Source organism: Bubalus kerabau, chromosome 12, assembly GCF_029407905.1.
Source record: "Bubalus kerabau isolate K-KA32 ecotype Philippines breed swamp buffalo chromosome 12, PCC_UOA_SB_1v2, whole genome shotgun sequence".
Classification (NCBI taxonomy): Eukaryota; Metazoa; Chordata; class Mammalia; order Artiodactyla; family Bovidae; genus Bubalus; species Bubalus kerabau.
Window position 1 is genome coordinate 11,980,399 of NC_073635.1, and position 19,784 is coordinate 12,000,182.

The 19,784-nt window shown below is 39.2% G+C and overlaps 1 protein-coding gene across 8 annotated transcripts in view; it reads right to left on the bottom strand.

Annotated features, from left to right (window-relative positions):
• Window positions 1–19,784, bottom strand: part of ELF1 (E74 like ETS transcription factor 1) — a 117,036-nt gene that overhangs the window by 44,753 nt on the left and 52,499 nt on the right. For 6 of the 8 annotated variants that reach the window (XM_055541952.1, XM_055541953.1, XM_055541947.1 and 3 more), the window contains exon 2: window positions 9,570–9,855. The exons of 1 other annotated variant lie outside the window; for it this stretch is intronic. In XM_055541952.1, coding sequence (XP_055397927.1) covers window positions 9,570–9,641 — 72 coding nt within the window. In that variant the 5' untranslated portion in view covers window positions 9,642–9,855. Of the gene's footprint in view, window positions 1–9,569; window positions 9,856–10,460; window positions 10,483–19,784 lie in introns of those variants that run through there. One more of the 8 variants, XM_055541951.1, reaches the window with a different exon arrangement.

Genomic DNA, 19,784 nt, shown 5'->3' on the forward strand with positions numbered 1-19,784 from the left:
CTGCCTTATTCAAAGTCAGACTTTTCCAAAAGATAATAAGGCTTGTCACTGGGGGCTCTATCGCATAACCCCTTTGATAAAGGCTTTGCAAAATGTACAGAACAAGCAATCGACATCGCTGGTGGCACAGGGGATGAGAGTCCACCTGCCAATGCAGGCAGGTTCAATCCCTGGTCGGGGAAGACTCCAAATGCTGTGGAGCAACTAAGCCCGTGTGCCTCAACTACTGAGCCTGTGCTCTAGAGCCCAGGAACTGCAGCTCCTGAAGCCCATGCATCCAGAGCCTGAGCTCTGCAACAAGAGAAATGACCATGATGAGAAGCCCACACACTGCAGCCAAGAGGAGCCCCACTTGCCGCAACTTGAGAAAGCTCGGGCAAAGCAATGAAGGCCCAGTGCCGCCAAAAACGAAGAACTTTTTAAAAAGAGACAAGCAATCTCTGTATGCTAGTTTTACAGATGGTCAAACTTTTAATGCATCTGATAAATGTGAACTGCCAAGATTAAGAATGAGGATGACAGGAACAGACAGAGCAGTCGGCATACCTGGAACTCTAAGTGAATAACAGAGGATCTAGCCTGTCCATGTACAGGTTAGTAACATGATTTCAGCTTGCTGTCCCCACAACACTGGTGCTGAGCAAGTTACACACGGAACACTGTCAACACATTCCTTCTGCTCGAAGCTAAACTAACTTCCTGGCTTAACAGAATTTTACCATTTCAACTAAAAAACGGCAGGTTGACGTGATCTATACTTTTCTCAGTGAACAAAATACGACCTTATTCTCAAGACACAATCATGTCAAAAACTCCCTCTCTACAACTTGAATGAGTATCTCAAGAAAACTTTCAATGGATACTTACTTATTGATAATTTCAATTAACAAAACTTAAGTTATAACGAGGTGGCTTTCACTAAACACATTTAACAGAATAGTTCCAAATACCTTTTCAGAAAACAAAACAAAACTCCATGAATATTTGTTTCTGGTCTCGGAATGGTGCTGACATGCCACACTGCCCATGCACTAAGTGAGGATGTGGACAAACAGGTCCCGGGGGAAAAAAATTGTAGTCGAGAGAGCTGTGGGGCAAGATATCACCCTCATTCAAAGGCCTTCTGATGCAATAAGGGCCATAACAGAAACATACATAGACAGCCCACATCATTTTGCCAATAGGATTAAGAGAAGAAAAACCTTTAAGATGACTCAGCCAATCAATGTATTATCAGTTCAGTCGCTCAGTCGTGTCCAACTCTTTGCAACCCCATGGACTGCAGCACGCCAGGCTTCCCTGTCCATCACCAACTCCCGGAGCTTGCTCAAACTCATGTCCATCAAGTCGGTGATGCCACCCAACCATCTCATCCTCTGTCGACCCCTTCTCCTCCTGCCTTCAATCTTTGCCAGCATCAGGATCTTTTCCAATTGAGTCAGTTCTCATCAGGTGGCCAAAGTACTGAAGCTCCAGCTTCAGCATCAGTACTTCCAATGAATATTCAGGACTGATTTCCTTTAGGATGGACTGGTTGGATCTCCTTGCTATCCAGGGGACTCTCAAGAGTCTTCTCCAGCACCACAGCTCAAAAGCATCAATTCTTCAGTGCTCAGCTTTCTTTATAGTCTAAATCGTCTAAATCTCACATCCATACATGACTACTAGAAAAACCATAGCTTGGACTAGATGGACCTTTGAAAGCAAACGTCTGCTTTTTAATATGCTGTCCAACTTGGCCATAACTTTTCTTTCAAGAAGCAAGTGTCCTTTGATTTCATGGCTGCAGTCACCATCTGCAGTGGTTTTGGAGCCCCCAAAAATAAAGTATGTCACTGTTTCCATTGTTTCTCCATCTATTTGCCATGGAGTGATGGAACCGGATGCCACGATCTTAGTTTTTTGAATGTTGAGTTTTAAGCCAGCTTTTTCACACTCCTCTTTCACTTTCATCAAGAGGCTCCTTAGTTCCTCTTCACTTTGTGCCATAAGGGTGGTGTCATCTGAACATCTGAGGTTATTGATAATTCTCCTGGCAACCTTGATTTCAGCTTGTGCTTCATATAAATTATTTTAAAGGCATGGAGACTACCAAGAGGGGAAGGCAGCCCTTTCTTCAAGTAGCACTTATCTGGGAAGTTAATGTATATATAAAAAATTTCACATGGCAAATGTATGACGATGACACTAAGTCATGCAGGAATAACAGAAGAAACTTGTTAATCACTTAAGAGATGATTTTAGGTTAAGCTCCCAGAAAAAGTAGGTTTTGTCCTAAGATTCTGAAAGATGGTTAGAACTTAGAACAGGTAACAGGTATGGATGTGGAAGGTCAAACAGTGGGGAAGCAGGAAAGCAACTGGGAAAATTATACAGTGGGTTGGCAAAATTAACACAGTACAAGAAAGAAAAGAGCCTGAAACAGTCGCACTATGAAAAGCTTCTAACCGAAAGTTAAGATTTTAGATGGATTATACAGTCAAGAGAAATCTATCAAAAGTTTTGATATATTCTACTCTTTTGAAACATTTCTTCCTCTTCATGTGTCAAATAAATGAGATCTTCCTTCAAGATCCAGCTCACCAAATGTAATTTCCACAGGGAAGCTTTCCCAAGTTGCAGTGCAGTCCAAGGTTCCCTCCTCTGTATCCACAGCATTTTGGGCTAACCTCTGCTTCACTCAGTTGTGCCCAACTCTGCGCAACCCCATGGACTGTAGTCCACCAGGGCCCACTGTCTGTGGAATTTTCCAGGCAAGAATTGACTGGAGTGGGTTGCCATTTCCTCTTCCAGGGGATCTTCCTGACCCAGGGATCGAACCCATGTCTCTTATATCTCCTGCATTGCAGGCTGATTCTTTACTCTCTGAGCCACCAGGGAAGTTACACTGAATAGTGATTCCGAAACACTGCATGAGAATTAATTGGCAGCTTGGTGAAAAGACAGCAAGCACTGTTTATCCTTTAGCCTCTGGGAATCAGCAGTCAGACCACACTAGTTTATATCCTAAGAATGAAAGCCATAAGGCCGTGTTCTTACACAGATGGGATTTTATAAAAATATTTGTTTCATTTTCCCTAGCATGTCACCAACCTTCTCCCTGGTGGAGCTAGGTCTATTAAGCACAAATAACTATTATATGCTAAATTCTACTTTTAGAACCAACAACTAAAAAACCAAAGTGTAATTAATGTATCAAAGTTATAAAAAGCATTAAACTACCAGCTGTTTTTCACACAATTAACTTCTGGAATATTTGAGCTTATAGTCAATTTTCCTTCTCTTTAGAAACTTATGTCTGCAACCTTCAGCTTTCTTTTTATTCTTATACATTCACCAGGCAAACATACCTGTTCAATAAGGTCAAACAAGGCACCTTCAAATAAAAGTATACTGTAATTCACTACTGATGGTGTGGCTCTCCCACAGAAGTACCTTATCTCACCGAACAAACAGACCTAGCTTGGAACAGACGGCAAGAATACACTTCTAAATGGCTTGTCAGAAATACTGTATTTTAATGCATATATATGGAATTTAGAAATACAGTGACAACGATCCTACATGCAGGGTAGCAAAGGAGACACAGATGTAAAGAACAGACTTTTGGACTCAGTGGGAGAAGGTGAGGGTGGGATGCTTTGAGAGAATAGCACTGAAACATGTATATTACCATATGTGAAACAGATGGCTGCTGCCAAGTTTAATGCATGAAGCAGGGCACCCAAAGCCAGCACTCCAAGACAACCCAGAGGGATAAGGTGGGGAGGGAAGGGGAAGGTGGGTTCAAGAAGCGGGGAGACACATGTATACCTGTGGCTGATTCATGCTGATGCATACATGAAAAAAAAAACCCATCACAATATTGTAATTATTCTCCGATTAAATAAATAAATTAATAAATAAATAAATATATGGCTTGTCAGGATCAACAATATTGATATTTCCTTTCCAATACCCCCTTCTTCATCCTTGCCCAGAGGAATCCTTCCATGCAATTCTGAAAAGAGTAGGAATTGATATAAGGGGAAATGATCAAGGTGGTCACAACCACACATTAATGGTGTCAGTTTCTTTAGACAAATACACTAATAACCACAAACCATAACCAAAAGCAGGAAATATATTCTCATCTGGTGCCTTCAAAACAGTGATTTTATAAAGACCAACAAATTAACCCAATATAGGATCAAAAAATACAGCAAATTATTTTAAAGACAGAATATTTTTTAACTTTGAAAAGTCAAAATCCCAATAGAGCTATATAACTTAACAAGTCAGTCCTAAAATTCATTCAAAACTCTACCCCAATTTTTGGAAGGGGAGGAAGAATATCTGAAAAGATATCAAACCTATGAAGTGATACTAATAAAAAGCAATGTGATATTGGCACAATAAAAAACAAGTAAATGTAATAAAATACACAAGTTCAAAACTAGTCTATACATATGGTAATTTAGTATATAACAAGAGCAGCAGTCTTAGTGTAGAAATCATAAAACTCAGTAAATGGTGAAGAGCCAACAGCCCCATTTGTAGGCGAGGAGACTTGTCACATTCCTATACCTTGCATCCTATAAAAGCAGTTTTCATATGGACGAAGGCATTAAACCCATAAAATATAAAAAGACTAGTAAATAGTGTTAGGGGTAAGTAAAGCTTTCCTAAAGAAAAATCACCCCCCAAATTGGTAAATTTTATGATATAAATAGGTGTCTCCGGTGGCTCAGACTGTAAAGAATCTGCCTACAGTATGGGAGACCTAGGTTTGATCCCTGGGTTGGAAAGATCCCCTAGAGAAGGAAATGGCAACCCACTCCACTATGCTTGCCTGGAGAATTCCACAGACAGAGGAACCTGGTGGGCTACAGTCCATGGGATTGCAAAAAGTCTGACGTGACTGAGCAACTAACACATGACGGAAATATTTTAAATTTCCACAGGGCACAAGACACCATGTGGCTAAAAGACAGCCCAGATTGGGACGATATATGCACGCTGTGTGTCACTAAAAGGGAGTTACCCATTAACTGTGTCATGAATTAGAAGACAGTGACACTGATGCAAATTCAGAACATATAAAGAACTCCTACCAGGCAAAAGGATCTTAGTAATTCAAAGAAAATTCACATGAACAATCAATAAAGTTAATGCAACATCCCATAACCTCACTACTAGTAGTCAATGCAAATTAAATGGAAAACTGTAATTTTCACCCAAAAGACTGACCAAAAAGAACGGATTTATTAGTGATATACTGTTACGGTATTCTTAGAGACATGGGAATACCAGACCACCTGACCTGCCTCCTGAGAAATCTGTATGCAGGTCAGGAAGCAACAGTTAGAACTGGACATGGGACAACAGACTGGTTCCAAATCGGCAAAGGAGTACATCAAGGCGGTATATTGTCACCCTGCTTATTTAACTTAAATGCAGAATACATCATGAGAAAAGCTGGGCTGAAAGAAGCACAAGCTGGAATCAAGATTGCTGGGAGAAATATCAATAACCTCAGACATGCAGACAACACCACCCTTATGGCAGAAAGCAAACAACTAAAGAGCCCCTTGATGAAAGTGAAAGAGGAGAGTGAAAAAGTTGGCTTAAAGCTTAACATTCAGAAAATGAAGATCATGGCATCCAGTCCCATCACTTCATGGCAAACAGATGGAGAAACAGTGACAGACTTTATTTTGGGGGGCTTCGAAATCACTGCAGATGGTGACTGCAGCCATGAAATTAAAAGACACTCCTTGGAAGGAAAGTTATGACCAACCTAGACAGCATATTAAAAAGGAGAGACATTCCTTTGCCGCCAAAGGTCTGTCTAGTCCAAGCTATGGTTTTTCCAATAGTCATGTATGGATGTGAGAGTTGGACCATAAAGAAAGCTGAGTACCAAAGAATTGATGCTTTTGAACTGTGGTGTTGGAGAAGACTCTTGAGAGTCCCTTGGACTGCAAGGAAATCCAACCAGTCCATCCTAAAGGAAATCAGTCCTGAATGTTCATTGGAAGGACTGATGTTGAAGCTGAAACTCCAATACTTTGGCCACCTGATGCGAAGAGCTGACTCATTTGAAAAGACCCTAATGTTGGGAAAGATTGAAGGCAGGAGGAGAAGGGGTCGACAGATGATGAGATGGTTGGATGGCATCACTGACTCGATGGACATGAGTTTGAGCAAGCTCCTGGAGTTGGTGATGGACAGGGAGGCCTGGAATGCTGCTGTTCATGGGGGTTACAAAGAGTCAGACATGACTGAGCAACTGAACTGGACTGTTATGGTAGCAGGAACTGATACAGCTTTCTCAAGAATGATTTGGCAGTCCGTTTAGCTTATACTTTTAGTAAACTCAGTAATTCTACTTTTTAAAATCAACTACAGAAATAGTCATACAAGTGTACAAAGATATACTATACAAACATGTGAACACACCTGTGTAATAATGAAATGATATGGCTCAGTTAATATTACTATATGCTAGGCATGGTTCTAAGAACTTTATGTGTATCGACTCATTTAATTTTCATAATAACTCTACCTTTAGAATCAAGTCTGTTATTATCATCTCCCTCTTGCAGATAAGGAAACTAAGACACAAAGAAGTTAAGTAACTTGCCCAAAGTCACAGAGGTAATAAGCAGTGGAGCAAGAATTCAAATCCAGGTGCTCTGACTTCAGTATCTGAGCTCTTAACCAATATAAGTTTACTGCTGCTAAGTCACTTCAGTCGTGTCCGACTCAATGGCAGCCCACCAGGCTCCCCCGTCCCTGGGATTCTCCAGGCAAGAACACTGGAGTGGGTTGCCATTTCCTTCTCCAATGCATGAAAGTGAAAAGTGAAAGTGAAGTCGTTCAGTCGTGTCCGACCCTCAGTGACCCCATGAACTGCAGCCTACCAGGCTCCTCCATCCATGGGATTTTCTAGGCAAGAGTACTGGAGTGGGGTGCCATTGCCTTCTCCGATTATAAGTTTACTGCCTCCCAAACCAGGATATTCATTTATATAATATAATAGCAAAATATTGGGACTAGCCAATTGTCCGTGATCAAATACTGGTAAAATAAATTATGATCCATCCACTATGTAGAAAAACAAATGACGTGGTGCTGGCGTAGGTACACGCAAGTATTTGTAATACATTAAGTGAAAATTAGTCACAAAAAAGATACTGCATTCTTTCATTTGTATCTTAAAAATAACTTCTGTATATAGGTTGGTATGTATATATACTGTTCTTTCCTTTAGACATTTGTTCAAAAAGTTACATATCAAATAGTTAATGGTATCTTCTGAGAACAGGATTAGAGGGAGTAAGTGAAAAGGGATTTTCATGATTTACTTGGTATCTTTGTATTAGGCTACTTATTTTATAATTGGCATGTTCTTACTTTTAAACCAAAAACAAATTGAAGCAAATGAAAAGCAATGAAGTAGAGCAGTATGTACCTAATAGTTAAGATAAGATGCTAATAAGCCTGATGCTACTTGATGTGCATGAGTCAAGTTAAGTTTCCTATGCTCCTGGCCACAGATGGAAAAACCCTAAACCTGGCCAGTTCATTATAATACCGTATGATCAGCATTCATCGCGGTAACAGCATCATTAATGAAGTCAAACTGCTTGGGTTCAAGCTGCAGCTCCACTGTTTACTAACAGTATGACTTCAAGTTAGTCAACCTATTTTCTCAATTTCCTCATTGTAAAATAGGGATGAGAGTGTCTGCCCACGTTTCACATTTGTAAAGTCCTTAGAGTAACTTCTGCAAAAACTAATAAATATTCATTTTGTTAGACAAAAAATAAATGATGTTGTTGTCATTCAGTCGCTAAGACGTGTGCAACCCTTGGTGACCCCATGGACTGCAGCACTCCAGGCTTTCCTGTCCTTCAGTATCTCCCGGAGTTTGCTCAAATTCATGTCCACTGAGTTGGTGATGCTATCTAACCATCTCATCCTCTGCCGCCCTCTTCTCCTTTTGCCTTCAATCTTTCCCAGCATCAGGGTCCTTCCAATGACTTTTAAACGAATAAATAACTTAAGAAAAATCATATACATTTGAAGGTATGTGTACATCTTCCTACCCAAAGACATTAATAACCTCTCCAAGTTAAACTAAGTACACATCTCATATACAGTAAGGCTGGGTACTGTCTTGTTTCCTAAGGCTATACAGACACTTGTGTGAATACCTCACCGTAACATACAAGGTGTTCCTCATGGTCAAAGAGCATCAGAGCCAGCGCAGTGGCAGTGTGCTAGCGAGCGGCTCCGAGCTCTGTCCCATGGCCACACCCCAAGAGCAAACCTCACCACATCAAGCCTCAGCTCTTTCATCTTCCAGGCCTGCACAGTAAACACGCTGCTTTCAAACCTTAACAGAAACATTCTATTTTAAGACAAATTCAAAACACTTTTTCCTCCTAACATGTCTTTTCTATTGTTCCTAGATAAAACTATTTTTCACTGGGATGCAATCCCTTCCCTCACACTCTTTCTTTCCCTAGCAAAAGTTCATCTTGATTTTAAGGCACCTTAATCCAAATTCTCACCCTTTGTAGGCTTACTTATAAATTTTTCTTCTGCCTCTTCATTCGACAGTACAATAGCAAGAACTAAGAAATTACAATGCCCTGCCAAAAGTAAGAATCACCTAGAATAAAATCATGATATGTTACCATTGGCCTATTAAAGTCAGGTATTTAGAATTGGGCCTATTTCAGTATTTATATCAACTTTATAGACATATTTTAAACCTACCAGCTCTCAAAATATTTCTCCCAGTATACTGAATCTCTCTTATACACGATTTCTCTCACATCACATCTTACATTTCCAAGTAACCTGTTCAAAATGAAGTAGATTATAAAGAACCCCTGGGAGGGGAGGGAGCAGAATTAACTCAGTCCTTTTCTCATTATCTCTTGAATCTTTTTCATTCTAGAAACAGTAACTTGCACATCTTGTATAAATTCAACAAAAGAAAGCCCATTTAGAAATTCTCCCCTTCAATGCCCTCATTCAGCAGGTGATGAAATCAGGACCTAGAGAAGTTAAGTAACTTCCTCAGAGTCACATGCTTTGGACTGAAATGATGTCTGATGGTGAGACTGCTAACATCTTTCCATACAAGGAACAGTCCCGTATTAGAAATCATAACTAACCACATACACTAAAACCGTGTAATTGCAAGCATTACAGTCACCAGTCCTAAGAAAAAGATACATGTCTTGCCAGTATGTCATCTAGAACTTTTCAAAGTATTTTGAAATAATGACTTAAGATATTTACTGTTAAGTTCTCATTTTACAAAAAAACGAGCTAACCCCCAAAGTACTATATCCTTGCTACCACATCAAAGCTAAGGATAAAATTCTTTCTTAGTGAATTAACTAGTACTTAACACATAAAATCACATTACTTTCACATTTTAGATATCTGAGTGCTTATATTAACAAAGTTTCTCCTGCTCTCTTTTAAAGGAAGTAATCTTGAGACAAATAGAAAAACCGTTATAATACTTTTATTAAAATGCAATTTTCTCTAAGTATCGCTCATACCTGTTGCTCATCCTCCATGACGTTACTAGCAAATTCAAACACTAGGTCGTTCTGTTGGACCACAGCAGCCATAATAAAGCATTCCCCTCAGATCCACATGAGAAAGCTTCCCAACAGGTTCGAGTACCAGGCAGCAGAGACCAGTGAACAATCTGCGTAAAGAAGCCCAGTTACTGTATGCCCAGGTTTTCTTTAAGGAAGGTACTTCAGATTTTCTTGCTTCACTGAGATTTTACTTAAACTGAGGCAATTTTTCTGAAATTTTTCTTCTCTGGAACTTCTTGACCTGAAAAACATAAAGCTTAAGTTAGGTATCAGAAAGCAAGCATAATTATTATTTAGAATATAACAGTCAATACAGATGGCAATGCCTCCAAAGTATTTTTTAATGTTTTTAAACAAAAGCAACATTACTAGTGAATTTTTTTAAAACTAGATACGTATTTTCTTTTAAGATTTCATTCCTGCTAAGAAAACGTCACCTCTCATTACTGAAAATGAAGCCATCTGTCCTCCAACTCCCTATTAAACTACAAAGTACTATTAATTAAAAACAAAAAAATCCCACCCAGCCATAACTAGGTTCTTGTAATTGCAATAAAGGATAGATAAACAACTTCTTTCTACTAACTTAGCAAACCACACACACAGGAATTGGTACTCCATGAGTAATTTCATAATACATATTTTTTGCCTAAATAGAAACATTCAGACAATATCCTCGTTAGGTCTGATATAAGCATTCAGACAATATCCTTGGTAGGCTTTAAATTCGGTCTAATACATTTAAAGTTTAACAAGTACTGTTTTAAGAGCTTTTAAAAATAAGCAGAAATTAAAGCCCGCTCTTTCTGTTCTCTAGAAAGGCTTCTGGTAAGTAGAACGCTTTACCATGCTTAAGTCTGTCTTCAGTGGCTTCTTTTTAATGCACTGAAATGTGCCCTTATCTCCAGCACAGGCTTGTGAGCAACAGGAAGGAAACAGTACTTGACCACGTCATGGCAAATTAGAACATGCAAAGAACTGCACTTTACAATAGAAAAACAGAAGCGCAACTTAAGAGTGAAAACAATTTCAGTGGAGGGAGAAAAGCTTTACAAAGTGCCTGCAAAGACGTCTGTCTATTTAATTCTTTGTTTTTTTAAGTTACTATTACTAACAAAAGTCAAAGGATAATTTAATTTAAAAGTTGATCACAATTTTGTTACACACTGCATCATATAGTTATAGCCACAAATATGACATTAAGAGACAAAGATATACAAATAATCATATTAGATAACATCTAGTTCTTTGAAACAGCATCGACAATTTTAATTTTAAAGAGGCAAGTTCAGGAATGAAGCTGATCTCACGAATCACTTTTCCTGAAAACCAGCCAGTGTGTGCTAGCTAGATCACACACTCATTTTCCTAATTTCAGTAGTCAATTTCCTATATATTCCAGATTCTACGGGTTATCATGGATGACTATGATTTCCCTAACAGGAAATTAAAAATTAAAAAAAAAAAAAATTTAACGGTTAAGAATTCAATTCAATTCAAGTGATATTTCTACTCATTAACTTCTTACCCAGCGGTTTCCCATACTCACCTAGTCCACTTCTTTTAATAATGAATTCAACTCTAACATTGGGGAAATATTTTTAGCACTACTATTCAGGCATTTTTAAATTTTTTAATTGGAGTGTAATTGTTTTACAATGCTGTGTCAGTTTCTGCTGTTCAGCAACATGAGTCAGAGCTATGTACACATATATCCCCCTCCCTCTTGAGTCAGGCAGTTTTTGAGCAATGCACAAAGTCTAGAGGTGGGAAAAGCCCCTGACAGATATATAGAACACACACACTACAGTTTCCTTTAAAGTCTCATCCAATTCTTCTGTGCTAGGCTCATCTTCCCACACAAACCACATTCATTCTTGCCTCCCTTCTCAACTTTTAGTATCCCCTACACCTAGAATTCCTCTCCCACTTCTCAGCAGCCATTTCTATGTTCTCCATCCTTCAAAATGCTCAACTCAAGGCCCATTTCTTTCACAGCCTCCCAACCTCTGTGACTTGACCTACACGGGCCTTCAAAAATACAACTTATTGTCCCTACCACAAAATTAGCACTAACTGTATACTGTCTCATGCTTGAAAATTATGTCCACCTCATTCAACTGAATACATGTTTCAGTGTCTATTATTTGCAGAGCAATGTGCCAGGTACCATGATAATTAGAACAAAACTTCTCTGGGTAAGTAACTACTGTTTTTAACATTTCTTCTGTAACTACCAAACCTATGTGCTCATAATAAAAGATAGATATTGATGACAGATAACTATTTTCTGTCATCAATCTATCATATGTTTACAATCTATCATAGATGTTTAAACTCTTTCTATGTATATTCTTTATAAACAATGACTATAATACTTTTGATAATGAGGAAACCAATATTCTAAACTTGATGAACCACAGTAGAATAACCAGATAACCAGAATCAAGGGATGTTTCCTGATTTAAAAAAGTTGTGTTTTTTTCTGTAAAAGGTTGGATTCCAAAAGACTAGTCCAAAATCCATTTATTCGTAAGTACAAAAGTGACACTGTTCCGATGACCAATGTGAACACATCTAAATGAAGTTTCACTTTCTTTTCCACTGCAATCACAAACTTTTTCTTACCAGCACTTCCACAGTGCTATTATTTAAAAAAAATTTTTTTAATTTCAAAAATAGGGACAAGCAATCAACATATTTACAAATTATAGTACATACTAGCAACCAACAGTAATCAACCAAAACTGAAATGATCGCCCATGATCACTAAGACTTTGTTAGGGTAGAAAGAGACACCATTATTCTGGTGAGTAGCTTTTGTTCATTTCTATACTTTCGTTCACATACTGAGAATGTGTAAGTAAAGGAAAGCTCCTGCATTCTTTTATTGGCTTTATTAGGCCTCTGACCCTCCGTCTTCTTTCACTCTATCCCACCGCTCTTTCTTTTCTGAGTATGTATACAGCCTATGGCACCAAGGTTGTTCTAGGGAAGAGTTTTTCTAATTCCTGATCCAGAGGTACTACCCATACATATTGCTGTGCTGTGCTCAGTCATGTCCAACTCTTTGCGACCCTATGGCTGTACACCACCAAGCTCCTCTGTCCATGGGACTCTTCAGGCAAGAATACTGGAGTGGGCTGCCATTTCCTACTGTAGGGGATCTTCCCAACCCAGGGACTGAATCCACATCTTTTGTGTCTTCTGCACTGGCAGGCAGATTCTTTACTACCAGCGCCACCTTGTAAGTCTACCCACCCATATTAGACGTACTTAAATTAACAGTCTCCGTGTATTAACATTTTTTCAGTAAGAGATGAGACGAGACACCTAGATCGATGATTCAATTTTTCACGAGTGAACTAAGTCTCTGTGCCCAAGGTGTCACTATCTGAAAGCATAACAGAATTACAACTAGAAGCTTCATCTCCTCAATCAGGACTCTGTCCATGACTAAAGTACACAGTGTCTAAATCTACTCAAATCCTTCATGCTGTAATAGCTTAGAACACAGTTTCTTTCTTTCTTTTTTAATGTTTTTTTTTTTTTCTTCTTAGTCATTTATTTAGGCTGCTCTGTGCAGCTTGTGGGATCTTAGCTTCACGATCAGGGATGGAACCCATGTCCTGGGCAGTGGAAACTCTCAGTCCTAACCACTAAACCACCAGGGAATTCCCTAGGACACAGGTTTCTAAGTAAACACATGTATCAAATTAGAAAAAAACAAATCTCCATCTCTTGTTTAGCTCCTGATGCCTAAATCTACTCACTAGATTATCTACTGGATAAGTCCATGTCAGAGTCAATGTGTCTAAAACATTCAAAACTAAGCTTATCATTTTTGTTCCTCAAATTTGCTCTGGAATGGAAAAAACATGGGTTCTTAGAATAAAGTAGGGGCCTTTTATCTACTTCAACAAAATTATAAGGTCTTCAGTAAATTTTAAACATGGTTGAATTTACTAACCATTAGTTATATATATTGGAGAAGGCAATGGCACCCCACTCCAGTACTCTTGCTTGGAGAATCCCATGGATGGAGGAGCCTGGTGGGCTGTGGTCCATGGGATCACTAAGAGTCGGACATGACTGAGCGACTTCACTTTCACTTTTCACTTTCATGCATTGGAGAAGGAAATGGCAACCCATTCCAGTGTTCTTGCCTGGAGAATCCCAGGGACGGGGGAGCCTGGTGGGCTGTCGTCTATGGGGTCACACAGAGTCAGACACGACTGAAGCGACTTAGCAGTAGCAGCAGCAGTTATATGTATTACATTCAGAAACACTCTGCAGTATTAATCATTACCAAGCATATTCCATAACTTTCAAAGCATCAGTCTTTATAAAATAATAAGTAAAAAATGAAAACAATGCATTCAGCACAAAGACAAAAACAGTTAACTTATCTGCACAGTTTTGAGAGGTCATATAGATAGGAATCCACTAAATAATGAAAATTCCCTGAGCTGGCTCTCATCTCTTTCAAGTTGGGAAGGACCATATTCTTACTCTTCAAGGAGTCACGCCAGAGAAATACCTCATTAGTGAGGTTCCTCAGCTCTTATCATCAAACTAAGCTTCATATTTAAGGTGAAGCAGTAGCTCAAGCGAAAGAGAAGAACACGGGCTCTGGCATCAGACCACTTGGGTTTGAACCCTCTGCACTGTGACTATGGACAAGTTACTTACTTAGCATCAGTCCCTTCTTCCTGCAAAACAGCTATAAGCCACAGTTTCTTCATTCTGTAAAATGATTATAACACCACCAAAATCTAGATTTTCTATGAAGGTGAGATGTAAATGTATGTGCAGAAATGCCTGGCATACAAATTTTACTCAGTAAAGATTAGCTTCACTATAATCTAAGTATAGTGCAAGAGATAATGTAACATGTGCTTAAGTCTCATCCATACTCCCTGGAGTATGGATATCTTACATCTATACTCCCATTAACAGTTATTTGCTAGACTGCAACAAACAACACCGTAGCCCCATATCAACAAAAGTATACTTCTATTTCAGTGCCTAAAAATTTGGCACCTATTTGATAAATCCAGTTGCTTAAAGGTTGGGACCACACCCTGTCTGGCAAGATTCCCTTAAGACAGAGTTCCATTATGCTCCTAATCCAAACAAAACAAATTTACTGATTGTAAACACAAAACCCTCAGCCACAATATGGGCTACTATAACTAACTCAGTGGTTAATTTTTGTATAATTTATTATAAAAGATTTCAGGTATAATAAGCATATGCTAGTCAAAATCAGCTTTTAATACTTTTTCACATTTGCTTCCTTAATCCCTAATTGAATTCCAATTTAAGCTTCCTTCAAAAGGGCTTTAAACACAAGAGTCTATAAATCCATCAATTCATCAATTAAAAAAAAAAATTACTGCTACCCTTTGGAAGTTACTAGGCCACCAACTCATTACGCTTAACATGAACACTGATAAAGGGAACTAATTAAACAAAAAAGCAAAGAGTTTTTAGATGAGACAGCTCTGGCCCAAAGAAGGTAAAATGCACCAGCTTAGAGCAATGGATGGTTGAACGACTACTTTTAATTTGAATGACTATCTCCAATAAAGCATTCAGACTGTGTGTGTGTGTGTGTTCATAAGGCTGGGAGTATTTAAAGAAGTGAAATTATGTAGTAATTCCAGATGCCAGGTACCTGAATGGAAAGTATTTTTATATGAAGTGGTACCCTAATAAACTGCCCTTTTCAACATATAGACATACTCATCATAATAGTTTAGAAAAACCATGAAACTAGAAGAAATACAATGAAAATTTTTGAAAAGAATGAGAAAAGTGAGAGAAGAAAAGCTATTTAAGTTAGAAATGAGAAGCAAGCAGTAAGTCCATAAACTGTAGTGAATGGAATGATTCTTACGTAACAGATCATAGTTAGGCCTTTTCAATTTTTTTGAGTATGGTAGAATGCATTCTATTAGCTCTCAGCAGAAATGAAAATAAGAAATCAGTGTTATCAAGATAAATTCTATACAATCTTCCACAGACCTGTCTATTCTCAATCTAAAAAGTATGAAATCACACACTTTGAGGTGAAAAGAATGTATGGATTACCTAGGAAAATGTATTCACTGAACACTTCAGAGAATTTGGGCCCAGAGCAGTCTGACTTGTCCAAGGTCACACACAGTTGATGGCAAAGAAAGCAACAATTTTCTGCTTTTCTCCAATTCCCAGCCCCCTTCTCTACTCAGGCCCCTCTATCTGCATTAATAGAACTTCATTAGTATTTTTCATTAGCAAAGTATCTGGACAAGTAAGAAATCTATTACACAGATATCCGTATCAGTTCAGTTCAGTTGCTCCTTCGTGTCCAACTCTTTGCAACCCCATGGACAGCAGCATGCCAGGCCTCCCTGTCCATCACCAACTCCCAGAGTTTACCCAAACTCAAGTCCATTGAGTCGGTGATGCCATCTAACCATCTCATCCTCTGTCGTCCCCTTCTCCTCCTGACCTCAATCTTTCCCAGCATCAGGGTCTTTTCCAATGAGTCAGGTCTTTGCATCAGGTAGCCAAAGTATTGGAGTTTCAGCTTCAACATCAGTCCTTCCAATGAACTCTCAGGACCAATCTCCTTTAGGATGGACTGGTAGGATCTCTTTGCAGTCCGAGGGACTCTCAAGAGTCTTCTCCAACACCACGGTTCAAAAGCATCAATTCTTCAGTGCTCAGCTTTCTTTATAGTCCAACTCTCACATCCATACATGACCACTGGAAAAACCATAGCCTTGACTAGACGGACCTTTGTTGACAAAGTTAAGTCTCTGCTTTTTAATATGCTGTCTAGGTTGGTCATAACTTTCCATCAAAGGAGTAAGCGTCTTTTAATTTCATGGCAGCAGTCACCATCTGCTGTGATTCTGGAGCCCAAAAAAATAAAGTCTGACACTGTTTCCACAGTTTCCCCATCTATTTCCCATGACGTGATGGGACCAGATGCCATGATCTCAGTTTTCTGAATGTTGAGCTTTAAGCCAACCTTTTCACTCTCCTCTTTCACTTTCATCAAGAGGCTCTTTAGTTCTTCTTCACTTTCTGCCATAAGGGTGGTGTCATCTGCATATCTGAGGTTATTGATATTTCTCCCAGCAATCTTGATTCCAGCTTGTGCTTCTTCCAGCCCAGCGTTTCTCATGATGTACTCTGCATATAAGCTAAATAAGCAAGGTGACAATATACAGCCTTGACGTACTCCTTTCCCTATTTGGAACCAGTCTGTTGTTCCATGTCCAGTTCTAACTGTTGCTTCCTGACCTGAATACAGGTTTCTCAAAAGGCAGGTCAGGTGGTCTGGTATGCACATCTCTTTCAGAATTTCCCACAGTTTACTGTGATCCACACAGTCAAAGGCTTTGGCATAGTCAATAAAGCAGAAATAGGTCTGTATAGTATCTGTAGAAAAATATCTGTATAGTATAGTACAGTTTCTATACTATTCTGTGCAACCTCTTTGATACCTGGAAAATCATTTTCAGTAATATTTTTACATTGAATAACTGATGCAGAGGAGTTTCTAGATCTATTATTGTTTTAAATCTTACAATTTTACTTTAGTTGTTCTTTCCCAAGTTCTATCATATCCTACTATCTTGCTTTACCTTCATTCAGCCTAAAGTGAAAAGGAAACATTATTAAGTGTTTTTATAAAGTTACCACAATTTAGTAGGTCATTAAAATACTTTATACTTTAATTGACATTTTTTTTGCCAGTTCTTTGAATACAATACTGCTATCACAACTAAAATACCGTAGGTGAGAAAAAATTACTAAAACTTACCAAAATGTAGTTACAGTTAAGTAACCAGACTTAACACTTCCCCAAGCAAGTCTCTAAGTTCCTACTGAATGAGGAAACAAACAAACAAACAAACAAAAGACACCAATTGTGAAATAAATCTCATTGCACAGTCCTCTCTAAACCAAGGACTCTCTAAACCAGATTCAATCCCTGGATCAGGAAAATGCCCTGGAGAAGAGAATGGTTACCACTCCAGTATTCTTGCCTGGAGAATTCCATGGACAGAGGAGCCTGGTGGGCTATAGAGCTCATGCAGGCACAGAGTCAGACGCGACTGAGCAACATAAACAAGATAGTGGAGGAAAAAACACAAGTGAACGTCACAAGAGGAGCAGACCATTCCCTGCCACACTCACAGTTCTCTGAATTCAAAGAGAAAACGTTCCTATACTCCAACCTTTAAATTTAATTACTTCAAATATTTTAAATATTCAAGAATTTAAGAAAACAGAGAAAAAGGTAAAAGGGCTACAGTCCACGGGGTCACAGAGTCGGAGATGATTTAACGACTAAACGATAATCTTTTAGGTAGCTCCCCAGCTTTAGGCATCTTTCATTGAAAGTGAGGGGAGGCAGGGGAAGTGAAGTACCTAGATCTTTTTCCAGAACATAGTTTTCTTTCCATGTGAATGAAACCCAAATTGATGTTTTCTGTATTCTGATGACATCTGCAAAACTGAAGCATGCCTTAGAAACCTGAATAAGCTCACCTTAGCTTCAACCACGTTAAATGAAAAAACAAAAAAGAAAACCCCAAACCCACAAAGTCAATATGATCAAGGCAACAGGCTGACTTCCCTGTGCTCGGCCTTTTCACTGACACCCCAGGACAGCCCCTGGACGTGGAGGGCAGGCTGCGATTGCTCACTCACCCAGACCTGAAGGGCCAGTTCTCTCACATTGTTCTCCACTTCCCACCATTGGCCGCTCGGACCTACCTGGTGTCAGGTTACACTCAGGCAGCAGCCATAGGACCTTGCAAAACCAGATCACATACCTAGACCTGTTCATACCTGTGGTCTCAAGATTAACCCTTGTTCTGAGCCTGGTCTGAAAATAAGAAAATTTAAAACCGAAGCAAAAAAAATAAAACCAAAGAGAAATACTCAACAGTAATCAGGTATTGTTTTAATCCTGGGTCATGAAAAAGGTTTTACTTTCTCCAAATGACCGAAAGTGACCATTGTCAAAATGTCCTTAATTGATGCTTTTATTATGCAAATAAACTGACTGAAGGAGTTTTCTTTCCTCCAAGGAAGCTAAATCTGAATGCTGATGAAAACACACCTGCTTGGGAACACAAATATGCTGAAATGTGCTTATCAGCAAGACCTGTTCGGGCAGTTAACAATTTTCTTCCTATAACAAACAAGAAACAGCTTGCAAGAAAGCTGTTTCATTTCTGTAGTTGTTTATTCTCCTGTTTAACATTTTCATCTTCTTAAAACAGACATGCTGTAGAGCAGCGGGTCCCCCATTCCAGAAGACAGCACTTTCCCATTCAGAACACTGCTTCATTCTGGCCCAGAGTGAAGGGGAAAAGGCCAGGGATACTGCTGAAAAGCCCACAGGACATCTTGCTAAAGACACGCCTCCCCCCACCTCCAACTCCCACAATGCACAATATTCTTCTAGAAGAGACTGTTACTCTGTCCTAAGAAGTTTTCACTCTTAGGAAGAGACACACCATCAGCTGAAAACAAAATTGAAGGTCACATAGAAAGCTTAATGGCCACAGACTGCATTTTAGGTGGCAGCGGCTCCATGTGTTCATCTGAGGGGTGCTTACTACCTTCAGTCTAGTGCCCCTTGTGGCTCTTCACCCTGCAATAGGAATAATTCACCAGAAATGAAAATAGAACCAACCGACTTCTCTACTTAAAAGTAATCAACATAACACTGTAAATCAACTATACTTCAATTTTAAAAAACTAATCAGTGGCTTCCACTGCCTATAAGAAAAACTTCAAGTCCATTAACAGGGCTGAAGTGGCTCTTCATGATGCCCCAAAAGGTATGAGAAAACGGTAGCCATCAGATGCGTAAAGCAGGATATCTGAACACCTGCACAGAAGAGTGAATGGGAATCGCTCACCGACCAAGTTTAAAAGGACACCCAGGCCACAATATTACGACTCTTCATTCCCATCTCAGAAACAAGTACACCGGCATCTCTGCATTTCATAGCCCCTCTTGGCCCGCTGCCCCACCCCTGAAGTGAAGAAGCCAGAGTCCGTCCTGCTCCAGTTCCCCCAGCGCCCGTACGTCCCACCCTGTCCCAGGCTTGCTGGCTCAGTTCAGAGCTTTCCACATCTTCTTGAGTGATC